The 19901-nt window shown below is 36.9% G+C and overlaps 2 protein-coding genes and 1 long non-coding RNA gene across 6 annotated transcripts; 2 read left to right on the top strand and 1 right to left on the bottom strand.

Moving 5' to 3' along the window:
- Positions 1–10: 10 nt before the first annotated feature.
- On the top strand, positions 11–1546 carry LOC105319046 (archaemetzincin-2). 2 transcript variants are annotated; one of them, XM_034469222.2, is made up of 2 exons: positions 11–68; positions 158–1546. In XM_034469222.2, the coding sequence occupies exons 1-2, from the start codon at positions 15–17 to the stop codon at positions 1304–1306; spliced, it is 1203 nt and encodes a 400-aa protein (XP_034325113.2). In that variant the 5' UTR covers positions 11–14; the 3' UTR covers positions 1307–1546. The 2 variants fall into 2 exon arrangements, with proteins under 2 accessions (XP_034325113.2, XP_034325114.2); XM_034469223.2 differs by having other exon boundaries at positions 22–58.
- Positions 1547–2984: 1438 nt separating this feature from the next.
- Positions 2985–19894, bottom strand: LOC105319057 (protein FAM227B). 3 transcript variants are annotated; one of them, XM_066087430.1, is made up of 17 exons: positions 19781–19894; positions 18075–18251; positions 17594–17702; positions 17036–17176; positions 16331–16401; positions 15939–15953; positions 14914–15063; positions 14338–14436; positions 13862–13966; positions 13577–13703; positions 12383–12517; positions 11286–11557; positions 11007–11160; positions 9770–9848; positions 9124–9274; positions 8511–8528; positions 2985–3276 (listed from the first exon to the last, which is right to left on the bottom strand). In XM_066087430.1, the coding sequence occupies exons 2-17, from the start codon at positions 18225–18227 to the stop codon at positions 3190–3192; spliced, it is 1866 nt and encodes a 621-aa protein (XP_065943502.1). In that variant the 5' UTR covers positions 18228–18251; positions 19781–19894; the 3' UTR covers positions 2985–3189. The 3 variants fall into 3 exon arrangements, with proteins under 3 accessions (XP_065943502.1, XP_065943504.1, XP_065943503.1); XM_066087432.1 differs by lacking the exon at positions 8511–8528; XM_066087431.1 differs by lacking the exon at positions 15939–15953.
- On the top strand, positions 9842–10823 carry LOC117690718 (uncharacterized). The gene is made up of 2 exons (XR_010714608.1): positions 9842–10154; positions 10636–10823. It is a non-coding gene; the product is annotated as an uncharacterized lncRNA (long non-coding RNA).
- Positions 19895–19901: the final 7 nt, after the last annotated feature.

Raw genomic sequence — 19901 nt, 5'->3', positions numbered from 1 at the left:
AAAAGATAACTCTAATGGTCTGTATTGCGCAACTTCCGTTTGATGAAGCGAAAATAAAGTTTGTATCGGTTAGGAACGACGATAACATAATATTGAATGTTTTGAAAAAATCAGGTCAACACTTCGATATTTTTAAATCTATGTTTATATTTTACAGAACATGCCTAAGTTAAATAAGAAAAGTTCGGTGTCCAAGAAACGTCATGTTCCATACGCTAAAGGCTTCACCCCTCCCACCAACAGAATCCAGCTGGCAGCCATTGGGAATGATCAGAATTTAGCAGAGTTTTCTCCAGGTTCTGACGATGATGGTTTCTTCTCGCCAGTTCCTCAGCCATCAGACATAGATGATTGGCTGGCCCAGTACTGTGAGGAAGGGCAGACATACAGACAGTTTTATCGAGAGTGCCCATGGCTCTCATCAAGGAAATGGGTTTACACCAAACAGAAATTCAATTCAAAAGGGAACACCATTCTTGAGAAATATCCAGAGGGTAAAATCTACTTACTTCCTCTTGGAAAATTCGATAGTGATCATTGTGTGGATTTTAATCACCTGCAAGAATTTTCACAAATTTATCTGGGCATTGATGTTGTTTCTATGCCTGGAATCAAACTTGATATCACTAACAACGTCGTTTCATGGATTGAGGACAGTCTCCCAGATGAATCTTCTAGAGGTCAGAGAACAAGCAGTAGGATCAAGAAGCAAACATTGAATGCTAGATTTAATTCCAAACCAAAGCACTACCAGATACGAGTAGATGAAGTCTTATTAAAATTGAAAAGAAAAATTCCAGATGATGCTCTTTGCATGATTGGCTTGACAATGTCAGATCTCTATGGTGACGAGACCGACCTCTTTGTAGCAGGGATGGCAGCTGGAAAACACAGAGTGGCTATTTTTAGTTTTTCTCGATATGACCCGACATTGACTTTTGATATTGGGGATTGGTATGGCATAAAGCAGGATTTAAATGGAATCCATGGTGAAGAGCGAAAGAGAATAATCTTACAGAGGAGCTGCAAGCTGTTGGTACACGAGATCGGGCACCTGCTGGGAATTGACCACTGTATTTACTACGACTGCTGCATGAATGGGTCAGGACACCTACGGGAAGATTTCAGTCAGCCCATTCATCTTTGTCCCGTAGATCTACACAAGCTGCAGACCTTAGTGGGATTTGACATCAGGGAGAGATATCAGAAATTGCTCGTATTTTATGAAAAACATGAAATGTGTGACGAGGCTGAATGGGTCAGAAAGAGGCTTCAGTATTTAGACACCTCTAAAGGAAGTTTATGATGTGTAAAGGGAATGGTTTGATTTCTAAAGTAATGACTGATTTACTTGTCAAGCAAATTTATTTAATTTAAATGATGTGTTTTGATTTATTTTTACTTTCCCAGGGATGCTGGAGGAACTTGGACTGTGATATATTACATATAAATCCTAATGTCTGTGATTCTTTATCTACCTCTATAGATTTTTGTCTGAAATATGTCACATTATGCATTTCTTTGATTAATAAATACCGTAAACAGAGCACATCTGGCTGTATATTCTTTTTAACTATTAATGGAGGAACGCTGCTTCTGCTAAATCCAATTAAGTTGCTAAATGTATAAAGATAGGCACTTTCTGAAATATATTGCTAAGAGTTCAATCCACGCTTACTTCGTCAAAAAATAATATTCTTCGAATATCATACACACACAATTTTGTATATTTATCGCAAATATTTTTAAAATAGACCTACAATTAGAGTTGTAATGATACAGCAATACATTGATCATGAGGGCCCTTGATTCGTGATTGACATTGTCTTATGTGTATCATGATACACAGTATGAGGTAATTTTTATTGATTTTATAAAATAATAACATGGTACACTTAATATGAAGAACTTAAGATATTTCAATTTAAATTGGTAATTTTTATGTTTTGTTCTAATCAACTGGATTGTATTAGGGTCCCACTCTGTGGTGCCCTACAGTGATCAGTCTGTCTGTCTGTCTGTCTGAGATCTCTTGTATGGAGCATATCCTCTCTCCCCTTGGCCCAATCTGGCTCATAATTCACCCACAGAGTGCCTTTGAGTAAAGGGTGTGTAGTGATCTTGAATTATGTTTCTAAGTCGAAGCTGAAGGTCATAACAGAATTATATGAAAAACACTTGTCTGGAGCATATCTTCTCTCTGCTTTGTCCAATCTGACTCAAACTTCACTCACAGAGTGCCTATGGTCAAAGGGCATAGAGTAACCTTTAATGACATTTGTAAGAGTCAAGGTCATATTGGATCATAAAACATTCTTTTTCAGAGGATTTATATATTCATTATTTGGCCCTATTTGGTTCCTACTTCACATTCACAAAGCTTTTAGTTTAATGGTGTGCGTTGACTTTTAATTTGATCCAAGTCAATGTGAAGGTCATAGCAGATCTCTTTATAATCAGTTTTAGACTGTAAACTATTTCGCATTTGCTTAATCTTGCTCAGGTTGAACAAAAATGCCTGTATGTAAGAGGTAATGATATTGAATTAAAAGTTTTATGCCAGCAGGAAAATTTCTAAGTTATAAGTCAAGGTCAAAGCAAAATTCTCTGCAATGCTTTTCATCCTATCTTTCATTACTTAAAGCGGGGCCCTTAGAGATGGTCACCATCTCAGTGTTGTCTAGCTCTCTACAGTTTGTTGATTGACTTTGTAAATGGTTCACATATATGTTTAATGCCATCTTATTACTTTTAGAGGTAGGCAACATAGATATCAGTTTATCAACCCCCCCCCCCCCCCCCCACCACCCATTCACCACCATTTAAAATTTGCAAAATAATGTTACGGGTAGTTGAGAACTTTATCATGATACATGATGTATCACATAAACATCATGATGTGAGGAGGCTGGCGATACTCGAGCCTATATGATGGGATCTCCTTATGAACTTGTGGTAATATACTTGCCAGCAGCAACACAACGTCTTGTTTAATAATTTGTTTATTGAATGTCAGAAATCTCATACAAACAATACATAACATGTATACAATGTCAGTTTGAAAACACATTTTATCACAGAAACATCAGTTAACAAAGGAACTGCCTTGTACAGGTGATCAGTCAGCTTTAATTGTTTGTTGTTTTGAGTTGTTTCCCTTATCACAGCTCGCTGACCGCGTGTATCCCATCATTCCTCTTCCTCCTGGCCGTGGAGTGGGTCCACCAGACCGGTGTCTGAGTCTTTGTCCAACAAAGACATCTCCTGATCCCGATCCTGTCAAGACAGATATCAAATACAGAGAGATTCTATTTGATGGATTAACTTGTACTAAGTATTTACAACACGGCAATCAATATCTCTTATTCCCGTTAACTTTGATGTCACTGAAATAACAAGTAGAATTTCTAGAAACAGATTTCATGAAGTACATAAAATATACTTTTGTTCAGGAATTATGGGGTTTTTTTCATGTCAGTATGAACAATCTACAAGCAGATGACACCCAGTTACGAGTAACAAGTCATTCTGTCTAGGTAAATATACTGGTTGTTTTACATATTACATATCAAATGCACCATTAATTGGCTGTTTTTGGTATATTATATTTAGGGAACCATGTGTATGTGATTAAGAAAGATACTATACAAGACATGCAAAACACACAAGGATAGACAATGTATGTATGTGAGTAAAAGATAATAAAAGCATGCAGACATACAAAGAGAGACACCCTGTATGTGTGTCTGTGAGTGAGAGATATATATAGGAACATGCACACACTCAGAAAAAGACACATTGTGTGAGAAAGATACCAGGAGATAGGCAGAATGCAAGGAAAGACTGTGTATGCAAAGGTACGTTTGTGAGAAAGATAATACGGGAGACACAAGCGCAGACACTCTGTATCTCTGAGATACTAGGAGAAAAACAAACACACAAGGACAGACACTGTGTGTCTCTGAGTGAGATACTATGGGACATACAAAAACACAAGGATAGACACAGTGTATCTCTGAGATACTATGGGACATACAAAAACACAAGGATAGACACAGTGTATCTCTGAGATACTAGGAGACATACAAACACACAAGGACAGACACTGTGTGTCTCTGAGATACTAGGAGACATACAAACACACAAGGACAGACACTTTGTGTCTATGAGATACTAGGGGACATAAAAACACACAAGGATAGACACTGTGAGTCTCTGAAATACTAGGAGACATACAAACACACAAGGATAGACACTTTGTGTCTCTGAGATACTAGGGGACATACAAACACACAAGGACAGACACTTTGTGTCTCTGAGTGAGATACTAGGAGACAAACAAACACACAAGGACAGACACTGTGTGTCTCTGAGATACTAGGGGACATACAAACACACAAGGACAGACACTTTGTGTCTCTGAGTGAGATACTAGGAGACAAACAAACACACAAGGATAGACACAGTGTGTCTTTGAGATACTATGAGACATACAAACACACAAGGACAGACACTCTGTGTCTCTGAGATACTAGGAGACAAACAAACACACAAGGATAGACACTGTGTGTCTCTGAGTGAGATACTAGGAGACAAACAAACACACAAGGACAGACACTGTGTGTCTCGGAGTTACTAGGGGACATACAAACACACAAGGACAGACACTGTGTGTCTCTGAGATACTAGGGGACATACAAACACACAAGGACAGACACTTTGTGTCTCTGAGTGAGATACTAGGAGACATACAAACACACAAGGATAGACACAGTGTGTCTCTGAGATACTATGAGACATACAAACACACAAGGACAGACACTATGTGTCTCTGAGATACTAGGAGACAAACAAACACACAAGGATAGACACTGTGTGTCTCTGAGATACTAGGGGACATACAAACACACAAGGATAGACACTGTGTGTCTCTGAGTGAGATACTACGAGACATACAAACACACAAGGACAGACACTGAGTGTCTCTGAGATACTAGTGGACATACAAACACACAAAGACACTGTGTGTCTCTGAGATACTAGGGGACATACAAACACACAAGGTCAGACACTGTGAGTCTCTTAGTGAGAAACTAGGAGACAAACAATCACACAAGGACAGACACTGTCTGTCTCTGAGATACTAGGGGACAAACAAACACACAAGGACAAACACTGCGAGTCTCTGAGATACTAGGGGACATACAAACACACAAGGACAGACACTGTGTGTCTCTGAGATACTAGGAGACAAACAAACACACAAGGATAGACACTGTATGTCTCTGAGATACTAGGAGACATACAAACATACAAGGATAGACACAGTGTGTCTCTGAGATACTAGGGGACATACAAACACACAAGGATAGACACTGTGTGTCTCTGAGATACTAGGAGACAAACAAACACACAAGGATAGACACAGTGTGTCTCTGAGATACTAGGAGACATACAAACACACAAGGATAGACACTGTATGTCTCTGAGATACTAGGAGACATACAAACATACAAGGATAGACACAGTGTGTCTCTGAGATACTAGGGGACATAAAAACACAGAAGGACAGACACTGTGTGTCTCTGAGATACTAGGAGACAAACAAACACACAAGGATAGACACTGTGTGTCTCTGAGATACTAGGAGACATACAAACATACAAGGACAGACACTGTGTGTCTCTGAGATACTAGGGGACATACAAACACAGAAGGACAGACACTGTGTGTCTCTGAGATACTAGGAGACAAACAAACACACAAGGATAGACACTGTGTGTCTCTGAGATACTAGGAGACATACAAACACACAAGGCTGGACACTCTGTATCTCTGAGATAGTAGGGGACATACAAACACACAAGGATAGACACTGCGTGTCTCTGAGTGAGATACTAGGGGACATACAAACACACAAGGATAGACACTCTGTGACTCTGAGTGAGATACTAGGGGACATACAAACACACAAGGACAGACACTGTGTGTCTCTGAGTGAGATACTAAGGGACATACAAACATACAAGGATAGACACTTTGTGTCTCTGAGATACTAGGGGACATAAAAACACACAAAGACAGACACTGTGTGTCTCTGAGATACTAGGAGACATACAAACACACAAGGATAGACACTTTGTGTCTCTGAGATACTAGGGGACATAAAAACACACAAAGACAAACACTGTGAGTCTCTGAGATACTAGAGGACATACAAACACACAAGGACAGACACTGTGTGTCTCTGAGTGGGATACTAAGGGACATTTAAACCCACAAGGATAGGCACTCTGTGTCTCTGAGTGAGATACTAGGGAACATACAGACACACAAGGATAGACACTGTGTCTCTAAGTGAGATACTAGGAGACATACAAACACACAAGGATAGACACTCTGTGTCTCTGAGTGAGATACTAAGGGACATACAAACACACAAGGATAGACATTCTGTGTCTCTGAGTGAGACACTAGGGGACATAAAAACACACAAAGATAGACACTCTGTGTCTCTGAGTGAGACACTAGGGGACATAAAAACACACAAGGATAGACACTCTGTGTCTCTGAATGAGATACTAGGGAACATACAAACACACAAGGATAAACACTTTGTGACTCCGAGTGGTATACTAAAAGGCATACAAACATACAAGGACAGACACTGTGTGTCTCTGAGTGATTTACTAGGAGACATACAGACACACAAGGATAGACACTGTGTCTCTAAGTGAGATACTAGGAGACATACAAACACACAAGGATAGACACTTTGTCTCTGGGTGGTATACTAAGAGACATACAGACACACAAGGATAGACACTCTGTGTCTCTGAGTGCTATACTAAGAGACATACAGACACACAAGGATAGGCAATCCGTGTCTCTGAGTGAGATACTAGGTGACATACAAACATACAAGGATAGACACTCTGTGTCTCTGAGATACAAGAGGACATACAAATACACAAGGATAGACATTGTGTGTCTCTGAGTGAGATACTAGGGGACATACAAACATACAAGGATAGACACTCTGTGTCTCTGAGATACAAGAGGACATACAAACACACAAGGATAGACACTCTGTGTCTCTGAGATACAAGAGGACATACAAACACACAAGGATAGACACTGTGTCTCTGAGTGGGATACTAAGGGACATACAAACACACAAGGATAGACACTTTGTGTCTCTGAGTGGTATACTAAGAGACATACAAACATACAAGAAAAACACTGTGTCTCTGAGTGAGATACTAGGGGACAAACAAACACAAAAAGATAGGCACTCTGTGTCTCTGAGATACTAAGGGACCTACAAATACACAAGGATTGACACTTTGTGTCTTGAGTGGTATACTAAGAGACATACAAACAAACAAGAAAAACACTGTGTCTCTGAGTGAGATACTAGGGAACATACAGACACACAAGGATAGACACTGTGTCTCTGAGTGGTATACTAAGAGACATACAGACACACAAGGATAGACACTCTGTGTCTCTGTGTGAGATACTAGGGGACAAACAAACACAAAAAGATAGGCACTCTGTGTCTCTGAGATACTAAGGGACATACTAATACACAAGAATAGACACTTACTCTGTGACTCTGAGTGGTATACTAAGAGACATACAAACACACAAGGACAAACACTGTGTGTCTCTGAGATACTAGGGGACATAAAAACACACAAAGATAGACACTCTGTGTCTCTGAGATACTAGGGGACATACAAACACACAAGGATAGACACTTTGTGTCACTGAGTGAGACACTAGGGGACATAAAACACACAAGGATAGACACTCTGTGTCTCTGAGATACTACGAGACATACAAACACACAAGGACAGACACTCTGTGTCTCTGAGATACTAGGAGACAAACAAACACACAAGGATAGACACAGTGTGTCTCTGAGATACTAGGGGACATACAAACACACAAGGATAGACACTTTGTGTCTCTGAGTGGGATACTAAGGGACATACAAACACACAAGGATAGACACTTTGTGTCTCTGAGTGGTATACTAAGAGACATACAAACATACAAGATAAACACTGTGTCTCTGAGTGAGATACTAGGGGACATACAAACTCACAAGGATAGACACTCTGTGTCTCTGAGTGAGATACTACGAGACATACAAACACACAAGGATAGACACAGTGTGTCTATGAGATACTAAGAGACATACAAACTCACAAGGATAGACACTCTGTGTCTCTGAGTGAGACACAAGGATTTAGACATTTTGTTTGTATGTCATTGAGAAAGTTACTATTGAACATGCAAACACACACTGATAGACACTCTGAGTATATGAGAGATAAATCACTTCTATAGGAGACATGCAAACACAAAAATAGACAGTTTGTCTGCCTGTGGATAAGGGATAGTCTATGTGGTCATGCAAACACACAAGGGTAAACACTGTGTGTCTTCAGTGAGCGAGATATACTAGGTGACACACAAACACTTATGATAAGCTGTCATACCTCGATAACTTTCATGTTCTGTAAGTATTACATCACAGTGTTAGTACGAAGTGGTGGAATTTTACGTAAATCGATAAACTTTACAATTGTTTTCCTGTTGAGGCAAAAATCAAATGAGAGAGCATATATATATTACTAGAGTGTAATTCTGAGAAGCTTTATAAAGAGATACCATCAAAGTTATAATAAGCAAGATTTCTGACAACTTCATCCAGTTTCTACCAGCTGTGAAATAATTCTTTGTCATGTTTCGTTTAGACTTTATTCAATCAACATTTCTGTTCATTATACATTTTACAGTAAAGATTTTCATGTTAGAGTTTTCCTCAGGAATAAAAAAGTGAAATCACTATTCTGTAATATTATTTTTCTGCTGGTTTCAGGACAGCCAGATAAACTCTGTAACACATTTTACAAGTGATAAACTGTTTTTGGCTACTATATTTTAATGATGTCCGTGGAAATAATTGAAATGAATATGAGAAATATACATAACTTATTGGGCGGAGAGAAATATTCATGATGAGAAGGATCTTGAAAACCTCAAAAAAAAATTTGAACATGAATAAAAGCAACCAAAAGTTCTTCCAAGCCTCGGTGTGACATGGTGTACCTTTATTGCCATGACGCGTTCACTCAGGATTTTGATGTCGAGCGGGTTCTTGGTCATCATCAGCTCCCGAGTGATGTTGCTGATCTCACGATTTGTCTTTATTCTCTTTCTTTCTATGTCCATGATGTCTTTATGAGTCTGATCACAGATTCTACAGAAGAAAGGGTTCTTTTAAAAGTAGATCTTTAGGGTTTATTCATCCTTGACGTTTTTATGGTTTAATATATGTAATTGCCGTTTAAATTTGAAGATCAATATGTAAGCAAATATGGATGCGTTGCGGATATATTTTTCACGCTGTATCAGAGTTAACATAGGTACACTTTCAGAGCAATTTTAGCAAAAACTGCTCCCCAATCAGACATCAAATATATTCTTTTTTGATTTCCATTGATAGATGGAAATCTTTACTGAAAATAATCACCATCTCTTTTGAATGCTTTTAGTAATTATTTAAGACCATTAAAACCTGCAAGTATGTATACATGTATTATGGACATTTATGCTGCATTTTGATTCAATTTTTCAACATCAAGAAAATACAATTTAGCATCTTAAAATGTTTATAATTTTTTATATAATGGTTCAAACCTACTAAAAATGAAAAATCAACATAATGAGGGATTCTACGTCTGGGCGGACTTACTTTTCGTACTCCTTCTTGAGGGCCTCAGACATGGCTTTCCGGGTTTCTATCAGCTGTTTATAGGTGGGCCCAGGCGGAGTAATCAAGTCAAGGAAAGCATCAAAATGACTGTCACAAATCAGTATCTACCGGTATTATATTTGTTTTCTTTACATATAAGTATCCTGTAGGGACCCTCTTAAACGTTCCTGTGTAACTAGTTTTATACCCGTAGTGTACCTCTCTGGACACGGTGTCAGCTATAGTACGTATTGGTCAGTTCTTTTCTATTGTTTGATTACTTTATTTAAACTGCCGCATTGCAGACCTGGCAGACAGTGGCCACGTTTTTTACATGACAGGTATGAGCAGCTAAGGTTTTGAGTAACCCTTTCTCCTATTAGGGGTAAGTTAAACTATTTTATACTTTTGTAATTTAACTACGGCTCAGTCTTTTTACATTACTGTGGAGTTTATATTAAGTATTTTTTGTTACTTTTGATATACTGGTTTTACGAGGTAGAACTGTTAAACATAGGTGCTTGCTCGCGCGTGTTCCTGTGTGGTCACGTGTCGAGTGTGTGTGCTTTATATTGAGATATAAATGCATGATATACTTGTATTTTGCCGTGTAGTTCAGTGTACTTGTATATTGTTCGTGTAGTACGGAGTATTTGTATATCGTTTTGACGTGGTTTTTCTTTGTTAAGTAGTGTGATACTCTTAACGTAATGCAGTGATCGTATTCGCTGTGGTTTCGTGCTATTGTATGGCGTGCTGTTGTTGCCATAATGTTATATTTTTAAGTCCGTGCGACTTAGCCTATGTTTATGTAAGGTATATTAATCATGTAACTCAAAATATGTTTATTTGTTTAATTTAATAAGGTCCCTATCCAGTTTCTGGCAGTCCATCGCCGTGGTTATACCTGTCCGCCACTGTCTCACGCCATGCCATATCTACCCACTACTCTTCTACATGCCTGTGACGAAGACTATGGACATCAGAAAACTTAAATATCTTATTGTATAAATTATGTATATTTGTTTGGTTTTATTTTATATAAAAATTGTAAATATAAAACGAATCCCGTTGTGTTTGACTGAACAGTCACGACGGCTGTCGTGACAATGACCCAGACCTTATGTTGCTAACAAGTTTTGAAAAATTAAATGTACAAGCTTTTATCTTATCCATTTTTAAAATTTAAAATTCATGGTACATTGTATTTGAAATTTGAATTGTCAAAAAGGATATGGCATGGCAGCAATTTCTGTTCGTCTGACTTTTTTGCCCGGTTGATTGAAATCCCGTAGCTGTCTTAGATGAAGGTAGTGTGAAATCAGTGGACTGCGACCGCTGGTGTTAAAGAGAACCCGCTCATAATCTGGTCCTGGGCCCAGCTGATGGGACTGAAATCAATCAATCAATCAATATAACTCAATCAATTAAATGATATAACTTTATACTTATTGTAGATTATATCAATCACTTTTTAAAATTCAATCTCTATACACAGACTTTTAAGGACATGTACCTCCTTTTTCTCCACCCTGTGGGCGGCTGTTCCACAGGTTGCCAACCTTGACATGGAACTTTGGGACGGAGCCACAGGAAGTGGGTTAAAGTTATGGGACGCCACGGACAGCCCATTGGTCATGTTTGTGAAGTTTGTCATCGTGGTCAGCTTCGTGGCCTCTCGGGAGACATTCTGGGGGATGGGGCTAACAGTGGATGAGGGGCCTGTTGTGTTTCCTCCCAGAGCAGCCATCATTTTGTTGAAGGAGTCCATGTCTAAGCTTAGATTCACTGTAAAATAGTCATCATGATCAATATCAAATTTAATTTTTAACAATTAATTCTATGATAAAACATGAAAAATACTGCAAAATACAATTTGCCCAGTAAAACCTGGCAAAAGTATTTTGACAACATATTTTATTATGTGAATATATATATAACCATAGTAATTGTATTTAGCAAGTATTTTACTAATAGTATAATAGCATTTTAGCAAAAACACTTATAACATTAATTCAGGATTACAGCAAAGACAATTTCATTCGCTTATTCTAAAAAAATGTAATACATTGTATAAACAAATATAGAATATTATCAATATGTTTAAAACAAATCAAAATTGTTCATTCTTGGTGCTTCACTATACTTGTGTTCAACTGTACTTAACTCTAACCTAATTGACAACAAGCATACATTAACTTTGTGATCTAGTCGGTATGGAGACCTACAATAACTTTGTAATCTAGCCTATATGGAGACCTACATTAACTTTGTAATCTAGCCTACATGGAGACCTACAATAACTTTGTGATCTAGCCTGTATGGAGACCTACATTACCTTTGTGATCTAGCCTGTATGGAGACCTACAATAACTTTGTAATCTAGCCTATATGGAGACCTACATTAACTTTGTAATCTAGCCTGTATGGAGACCTACAATAACTTTGTGATCTAGGCGATATGGAGACCTACATTACCTTTGTGATCTAGCCTGTATGGAGACCTACATTAACTTTGTAATCTAGCCTATATGGAGACCTACATTAACTTTGTAATCTAGCCTGTATGGAGACCTACAATAACTTTGTGATCTAACCTGTATGGAGACCTACTTTCTTTATTGAGAGCAGCTGCCTGCATCAATCTTGTGGTCGCCTGGTTTGATTCTCGATCCAGCCCCTTAGGAGCCTTAGCCTCCATTTTCTGAATGTTCCAAGTCCTCCATGTTCCAGGAACTGGCTTCAAACCTAAATTTATTCAAATATATCTAATCTCCTCAAGTGATCAACAAGGTAACAGGAACCAATTTGAGGGGAAATATCTTAAATTTATTTCTTTTAATTTTAGTGGTTTCATGCTTAGCCCAGATGAGTTTATTATGTAGGGCATTATCTGATTTCAAGCGAAATAATAATTCTTTAATTTAAAAGTACTATCTACACACAACATTAAAAAAAGATCCATATCAAGGGTATTACAACCCCTGAATGTACTATACATTTTGGAAAATCAAAGGAACATTGATTTAAATCCAACAAATACAATTGTTTTCCCTTGGACTGAAATGTCACATTTTCATTGGTTTAAACATAGCACGTGATTGCCTCATATATCTCTATATTTGTTCTGTGAGAAATAATATTAGGCAATATGGCCGTCATTGGTCGACGCTTCGCTTACTCATTTCGACATTTCATAGTATTTTATACATAAACTGCATGCCGTAAGTTCTTAAAGTATTTGGAGTAGTTGCCCTTTGAAATTCTTTAAAATTAGAGTAGTTGCCCTTAGAATATTGACGTCACATTGTTTTGTCTGGAGCAGAACAAAATGGCAGCGTCGTAATTTGCTCAAATCTCTGCAGAGGAAAGGGAGAAAACATTTAAAATTAAATAGCAACAAAACATTGTAAGTAAACATGGGTGAAACAAAGATTTTTAAAGAGTATTTGAAAGGTGAGATTGAAAATTTTGAAGAGTTTAAATGAGTTAAATTGGACGAGATGTAAGGCATCTTGTACATGGCTTTGCGTAGATCATCGCTATTTGTGAATAAATATGTCGCTTGAAAGTCCTCGAGAAAACAAAACACTTATTAGGTTAGTTACTGACTCACTACGGAAATATATTGGGTTAATCAATCTCATAGAAGGCTCGGCTTCGCCTCGCCATCTATGAGATTGATCAACCCAATATATTTCCGTAGTGAGTCAGTAACTAACCTAATAAGTAATAGTACATGTACTGGTAATTCCACAATGAAATTGAATGAACTACCACTACTTCATGTTTTAGTTATTGACTTGCCTGTCACCCATTCATGAACCACATTGAGCAAGTCTTGTTTGAAAGTCTCATCCATTTTAGCATGGGACTCAGGGAAAGCTGTCCAATAGGCCATATATATTGCTTGGGCAAGGCAGTCTGGGTAAACCTACAACAATCCATTTTTCTTATCAGATTTCATAATTTACCTAATAAATAACAAAATTGTGGGTACACCTATACCAAAGTCAATTCTTCTGATCAAATTAATTCACATGAGAAATTACATTAATCAAACTAATGAGATTATGAAACTTTTTTCCATACTGATAAAAATTTGTCCTTGACATCTTTGTGAATACTGGCAAACAGACCAACAAAGCTGTCCGCTATCCTGTCGTACAAAAGGTTCCTCTCATCCACATTCTTTGGCTGAAACAGATCACCAGTATAATTTCTTGTACCAACATACACATGTATATCATACAAATTTTGAATAAGAATGCATAACCAGACCTAATAAAGAACTAAGCGTAGATTATGGGCTAGAGTGTATGGGAATCCAGCAGTAAGCTAAATTAGTTTTCTAACTTAGGAACTTGTTCCATTTATACACATATCTAAAATGTAAAATAAACATGTTATTCTTAATTTCCCTAAGCCTCGAACCTGATGTAAAAAAGAATCTTTCACAGCTGGACTATGCACATATCTATAGGCCCAGAACATACTATAGAACAAAATCTTTTACAGTTAATCTGTTCAGGAAGGGATTTTCCAGAATAACTTTTTTCTGTACTCACATCAAAGCGGTTCAGGAAGAACCACCAAAAGGTGTCCTGCATCACCGCCACGGACGCCTCCGACAAAAACAACTTCTTCCAAAACTTTCGAAATCCAGGCTGAAAATTACAAAACATTCACATACCTGAGAATGTCACTGATGGACCACTCTGATTAGATGACAATGGACTGAGATGCAATGTATTCTCTTCAGAAGTTGACTGAAGAGATCTCTATACAGGGTTTTCTGCCCCATGTTTTTTTCATCTTTCTTAAGTTTCATTTTTTTTTCGATGCTTACATTGAAGTTTTGGGCCTTGGTTTGAGAGTTAAATAACTAGAAGCTTACATTAAAGTTTTGGGCCTTGGTTTGAGAGTTAAATAACTAGATGCTTACATTAAAGTTTTGGGCCTTGGTTTGAGAGTTAAATAACTAGATGCTTTCATTAAAGTTTTGGGCCTTGGTTTGAGAGTTAAAATATCTACGGTAGATGCTTACAATAAAGTTTTGGGCCTTGGTTTGAGAGTTAAATAACTAGATGCTTACATTAAAGTTTTGGGCCTTGGTTTGAGAGTTACAATATCTAGATGCTTACATTAAAGTTTTGGGCCTTGGTGACTCTGTGAAGTATGGGTGGGGACTCCAGTTGTCCTGGGAGTTCTATCAGCTCTCCGTGCCGGAATCCCGGGAACTGACAGTAGTCCATGCTCTTCTTTCTGGTCTCTATCATTGTTTCCACCAGATCCTGGCACGAATGGAAGAGAGAGAGGAGAGATATAGAAGCATCAGTCGGTATGGTTAATGTACAATACATATACATGCATAAAATGCATTTTTTCAAATCTAAAAAAAAAAGGAATTACAATAATTTTTATCCATGTAAATAAAAGCAGAGAAAATCAATATCCATGATCTGTTTAAACTGTCCATCAAGCTCCCGTCCCCACCCATCATTCTATCTAAAATCCTGGCTAAATATAGACAACTAAAACAGGAACCATCATAATCCCCATTCCATCTACCCATCTAGCCATCAATGAAGCTATAAAGATGAATAATTCAGATAGAAGACATTGAACTAGTTTCATAACTATGAGTTCTACTTAAATGATCTCAATGGACAAGGGCTTCTAAAAGGATAGGGTCTATATAACTATTAAGACATCTAGTTTTGGACAACTCAGTTTGGTTATTTCATGATCAGGTACCATATCAAGGGAGAGGGATAGTAAAACATCATATAATGTGATGAAACAAAAATGAAACTCATGCAAAATGTTCACGTAAATTGCAAATTCATGTAAATTACATCTGTGGTCTGAACTATAATTAGCCTCTGTAAAACTTGCACCAAACCCTGGGCAACATGCAAACCCATGCTATTCTCGCAGGGAGTTATGTGTGTGTGAAACAAATCTATGTGTTGGTATTTAAAAATCTCTCTGCTGAGGGTGATCAAATCATTATTGGTGTTGTTTGGTGAGAGTTAGTTGTGTTGGTTGCGGGTGAACTAGTTTTGTTTGAGTGAGCAGCACTAGTTGATTATGATTAACTGGTCCATGCTATTAATAGATAAGTGCTAGTTAATTCCATGCTATCTATGAAAGAAAAAATATATACCGAGTCCTCCTTGTTCTGAAATCAATCCACAATTAGACATGCTACATCACATTGCAATCAACACACAATATTAGACACACTATATCACATTCTAATTCAACCACACAAAAATGTTACTTATAAGCTGTTCAAGCTTACAGAAATGTTAAAGATGTCACATACATGTACATAAATAATCATTAAATATGAAGATAAGTTTTCAAACGATGCATATGCATTTTTTTTTTTAAACCTAGAAAACTCTTTTATACTATATCCACAAAAGCACATTATGTTAACTTAAGCTGTAAATATAATTAGATAAACTTACTTAGTTCACTAAAGTATTAACACATACAAAAAATGAAACCACTTGAAATCTTAATTTTGGGCACCTAGATAAAAGACGTTACCATGGTTTTCCTCCCTCGAGCACTATGGTGACTTTTAACAGCGTCAGATTCAGCCATCTGTGTAATAAATGCTGAAATTTAGAGAAATAGTACTTTTAATTAATACCGGTATATTTATACAAGTACAGCAAAAAACTTAATACATATACACACTCTTTGTAGTAAGTTGTAATTCAGACACTTAACACCTCTAAAGAGAATGCAACCCTTACTACTGTAAATTCCTAATTAACGCGAGGAATTAATATCCATGTAAAATCGCAAGAAGCACATTTCGTGGATTTATTAATCTTGCTTTTATTTTTCAGACAGATGTAACTCTTTGGAATTATGATAATAATTCAGCAAAAATTTGCGATTTTATATTCTCAAACGGTATATAACAGCCTTGGTTTCTTAGGTTTAATGCAGAGGTACATCAACTGACTTATTCTGACAGGAGAAATATTCTCCACAGAGACCTCAGCAGCAATACTCTTGTATCCAAGTTTACTTTTACCATGTACAGGTAATCAAGGAAGTATACCTTACAGATAACCAACCTAACAAGTAATGCCTAAACTAACTCTGTGAGGAACACTCCAAAGGGAGTTACTTTGACTGCCTCGATCAGTTATCAAAGTTTATATCTGGCTTTACCTCAACTGAATCAGTATGGGGGTTAACTTGGCCAGTTCAGTATCTCTTTCTTATAATGGGGATTACCTCGACTGACTCCGTAAGGAATGTCCTCCTCCTTTTGAAGTTTTTTCTCCTCGGTAACGACCTGGTCGGCGTAGAATCGCAGCTTGTCCTCTAATTGGTCCAGTCGATTCTCCAGGTCCTCCAACATGTGCAGACCCAGCGCTGAGGAGAACAGCTCAGGAAAACTCTGCGACAAACTCTCAAAGATATGGGCTTTCTCAAAATCATGACCTAGGTCTAACAACATCTCTAGACATCTTAGTTCATAATGCAGGGAAGTATTCTATTCAAAATTTGAAGTTATAGAGATTGTGTACTGGGGGTCAAATACAGCACCTAGTTATGATATATTTTCATATCTGTACTAAATAAACATAACGTTTTACCATGTTTTAATTTTAGCATGAATAGTCTACCAGTAGCATTCATTGATATCACTTGCTGCATACATGCATATCAAACCTTTCTGGTCAACTAAAATATCAATGTGCAATGTTCTCCAAACCTTGCATAAATTATGTTTAGCCTGTACATGATATTTCATTCAAGTTTAATATTTTCCTGCAGTGACAAGGATACGTGCCGACTCCCGGAGAATGGCCGCAATATCTTCCTGAGATCCTAGCAGAAACGCCTCATCAGAAATATCCAAAGCTCCCTCAGAGGTCAGCCTCTGGGGCCATTCCTCCTATTGAAATAAATAACAATTACTATTATTAATCCATCTGCTGAGTTTGAGATGCAAGTACTACAATGATTTCTAGAATAAAATGTCTACTGTGGAATCATTAGAATTCATGGTGGCTCAATTTTCTTGGTATTTGTGGGCAGCCCTTCCATACGAATTTACATCTTCGACGAAAAAAACAAATTTAGAAAGAGTTATCATATTTTACTGAAACTGAAAACCTGATGCATCCATGAAAATTACATCCCCACGACTTAGCAAAAAACTCACAATCCACGAAAATTGGCCCCCTAGAATTTAGATAATTCCACATTAATGTAAATATGTGAAAATAGAATACACTGTATTTATTTAGTGAGAATTTGTTGTTACCAGTCCTTCCACTTTCATGAACTCCTCATAGTTTGTGGGGGGTTTTGGTTTTTTATTTTCTTCTGGCACCTGTTCCTGTGATTTTTCTTCCCCTGGTGGAGTGTTATATTGAGCCATGATGGCCGCAATATGCGGGTCCATTACTTTCGCCATTCTTAAATCTCCAGATTTACATATCTATAGTAGAAAGAAATCATTTCAATATTGTATATCCTGTAATTTTTATGATGATCTATTTTTGTTACATTTGGGACCATTTCATAGTTTACAAAACTTGCAAATAATAATCATTCTTATAAGCTCAGTTGCCATACTACTGGCGTAGTAAGCCCCAAGTCTGAATCTGTCCCATTTAAGATGATGTTTACATCAACTGAAATTATTGAATTTATGATAGATGATGACTTGATTTCAACCCCCCCCCCCCCAATTTCCCACCATTTAAAATTTGCATTGTTGGTATTATAAATACTCTTATAACTTGAGTAACATAAGTCTGTCTGAAATTATTGTTTTCGTCACTTTTTCATGTCTTTTAATGAAAATAAACATACTTGTCAATTAAATACAATTGAAATCAATAAAAGGGAAAAAATCAAAGATTTGTTCATTGACACATCTGTTTTTGCCTTGCATGAGAAACTCACAGGAAAGAAAACAAATTTCTTACAGTGATTAATAATGGGAAATGTTTACATCTTTTTTTCCATTCTGAAATACTCGCAACACCTTGCACAGTTTTTCAATGTTATAATCTGGGTACTTTTATGTTGCTTGCAATGCAAAATACACATAGTCTTATTATTTTAAATTTATAGCTCGATCTGTATTGATATCTGACAAGCTAGAGGAGGCGTTTCAATAGAGAATAAACATCGTTTAAACCCATATGTATTTATGAATTTCAAATAATTTGTAAAATTTCTTGCTATACTCTGTCCCAAGATATTTTGGATTCACGTTTGGCTTAATTGTTTGATATTTATAAATACCTCAGGATCCAAACGATGTTCATTCAAAAGTATGAAAAATTTCCAAGATTTCTCAGTCAAAACGCCCCTGTTAGCTTATCAGGTTTCAATACAATGCTAAAAAATGTTATGTCTACGGAGATTTTGCATTGCAGCAAGCCCGGATGATAACGTTGAAATATTGCGCGATGTATTCCGAATGGAGAAAAGATGTAAACATTCCCCATTATAAATCTCCGTAAGGAATCTGTTTTCGTTCCTGTGAATTTTTCCGAGTGAAAGATGATAATGTGTCAATGAAATTATCTTGGAAAATATCCCTTTCAACTATTTCAATTGCACTTCTTTCACAGGTAAGTGTATTTTTATTAAAAATCGTCCAAACGTGAATCCAAAATATCTTGGGACAGAGTATACAGAGAATAGTTTGTATGGATATCATTTTAGGAATTTAAAGATTAATTTCACATATATTTTATGATCCTTAAACTCTAAATAAAATGCAGTTTTATTTTTCAAATGTATTAAAAGAATAATATTAAATCCTGAAATTGATCATCCCTCAATTTTTTTTACCCAAAGAAAACTAGGAAATTCGAGATAATGCGAGATATACAGTGACCCACTGGCCAGACTGAATGAAATATATAAAATATACACCATATACATGTAGCAATCTTAAAGTATAACATTCATAATAGATATATTTAACAGTTGAATGAGTTGGAAACTTACTACAATATATCTTAAAAATAAAATCACTTGTTCAGACTGTTGTCAAGAACGCACTTGGCCTAATTATAGTAAAATCAGGAGGTATTCCGACTGCTTCTTCCTCTAAAGGTATTCCGATGGC

This window comes from Magallana gigas, chromosome 6 (assembly GCF_963853765.1).
Source record: "Magallana gigas chromosome 6, xbMagGiga1.1, whole genome shotgun sequence".
Taxonomy (NCBI): domain Eukaryota; kingdom Metazoa; phylum Mollusca; class Bivalvia; order Ostreida; family Ostreidae; genus Magallana; species Magallana gigas.
This window is presented reverse-complemented; position numbering and strand designations above follow the sequence as displayed.

Excerpts from the sequence above, each read along its gene's own strand:
- LOC105319057 (XM_066087430.1), bottom strand. The coding sequence starts at position 18,227 with ATGGCGAAAGTAATGGACCCGCATATTGCGGCCATCATGGCTCAATAT. Across the intron at positions 17,177-17,593 it reads CATTCTCCGGGAGTCGGCAC|CGCTGGGTCTGCACATGTTG; the intron begins GTATCCTTGTCA and ends TGTTCTCCTCAG. Across the intron at positions 12,518-13,576 it reads GGTTCATGAATGGGTGACAG|GTTTGAAGCCAGTTCCTGGA; the intron begins GCAAGTCAATAA and ends GAATAAATTTAG.
- LOC105319046 (XM_034469222.2), top strand. The coding sequence starts at position 15 with ATGGTCTGTATTGCGCAACTTCCGTTTGATGAAGCGAAAATAAAGTTT. Across the intron at positions 69-157 it reads CGAAAATAAAGTTTGTATCG|AACATGCCTAAGTTAAATAA; the intron begins GTTAGGAACGAC and ends TATATTTTACAG.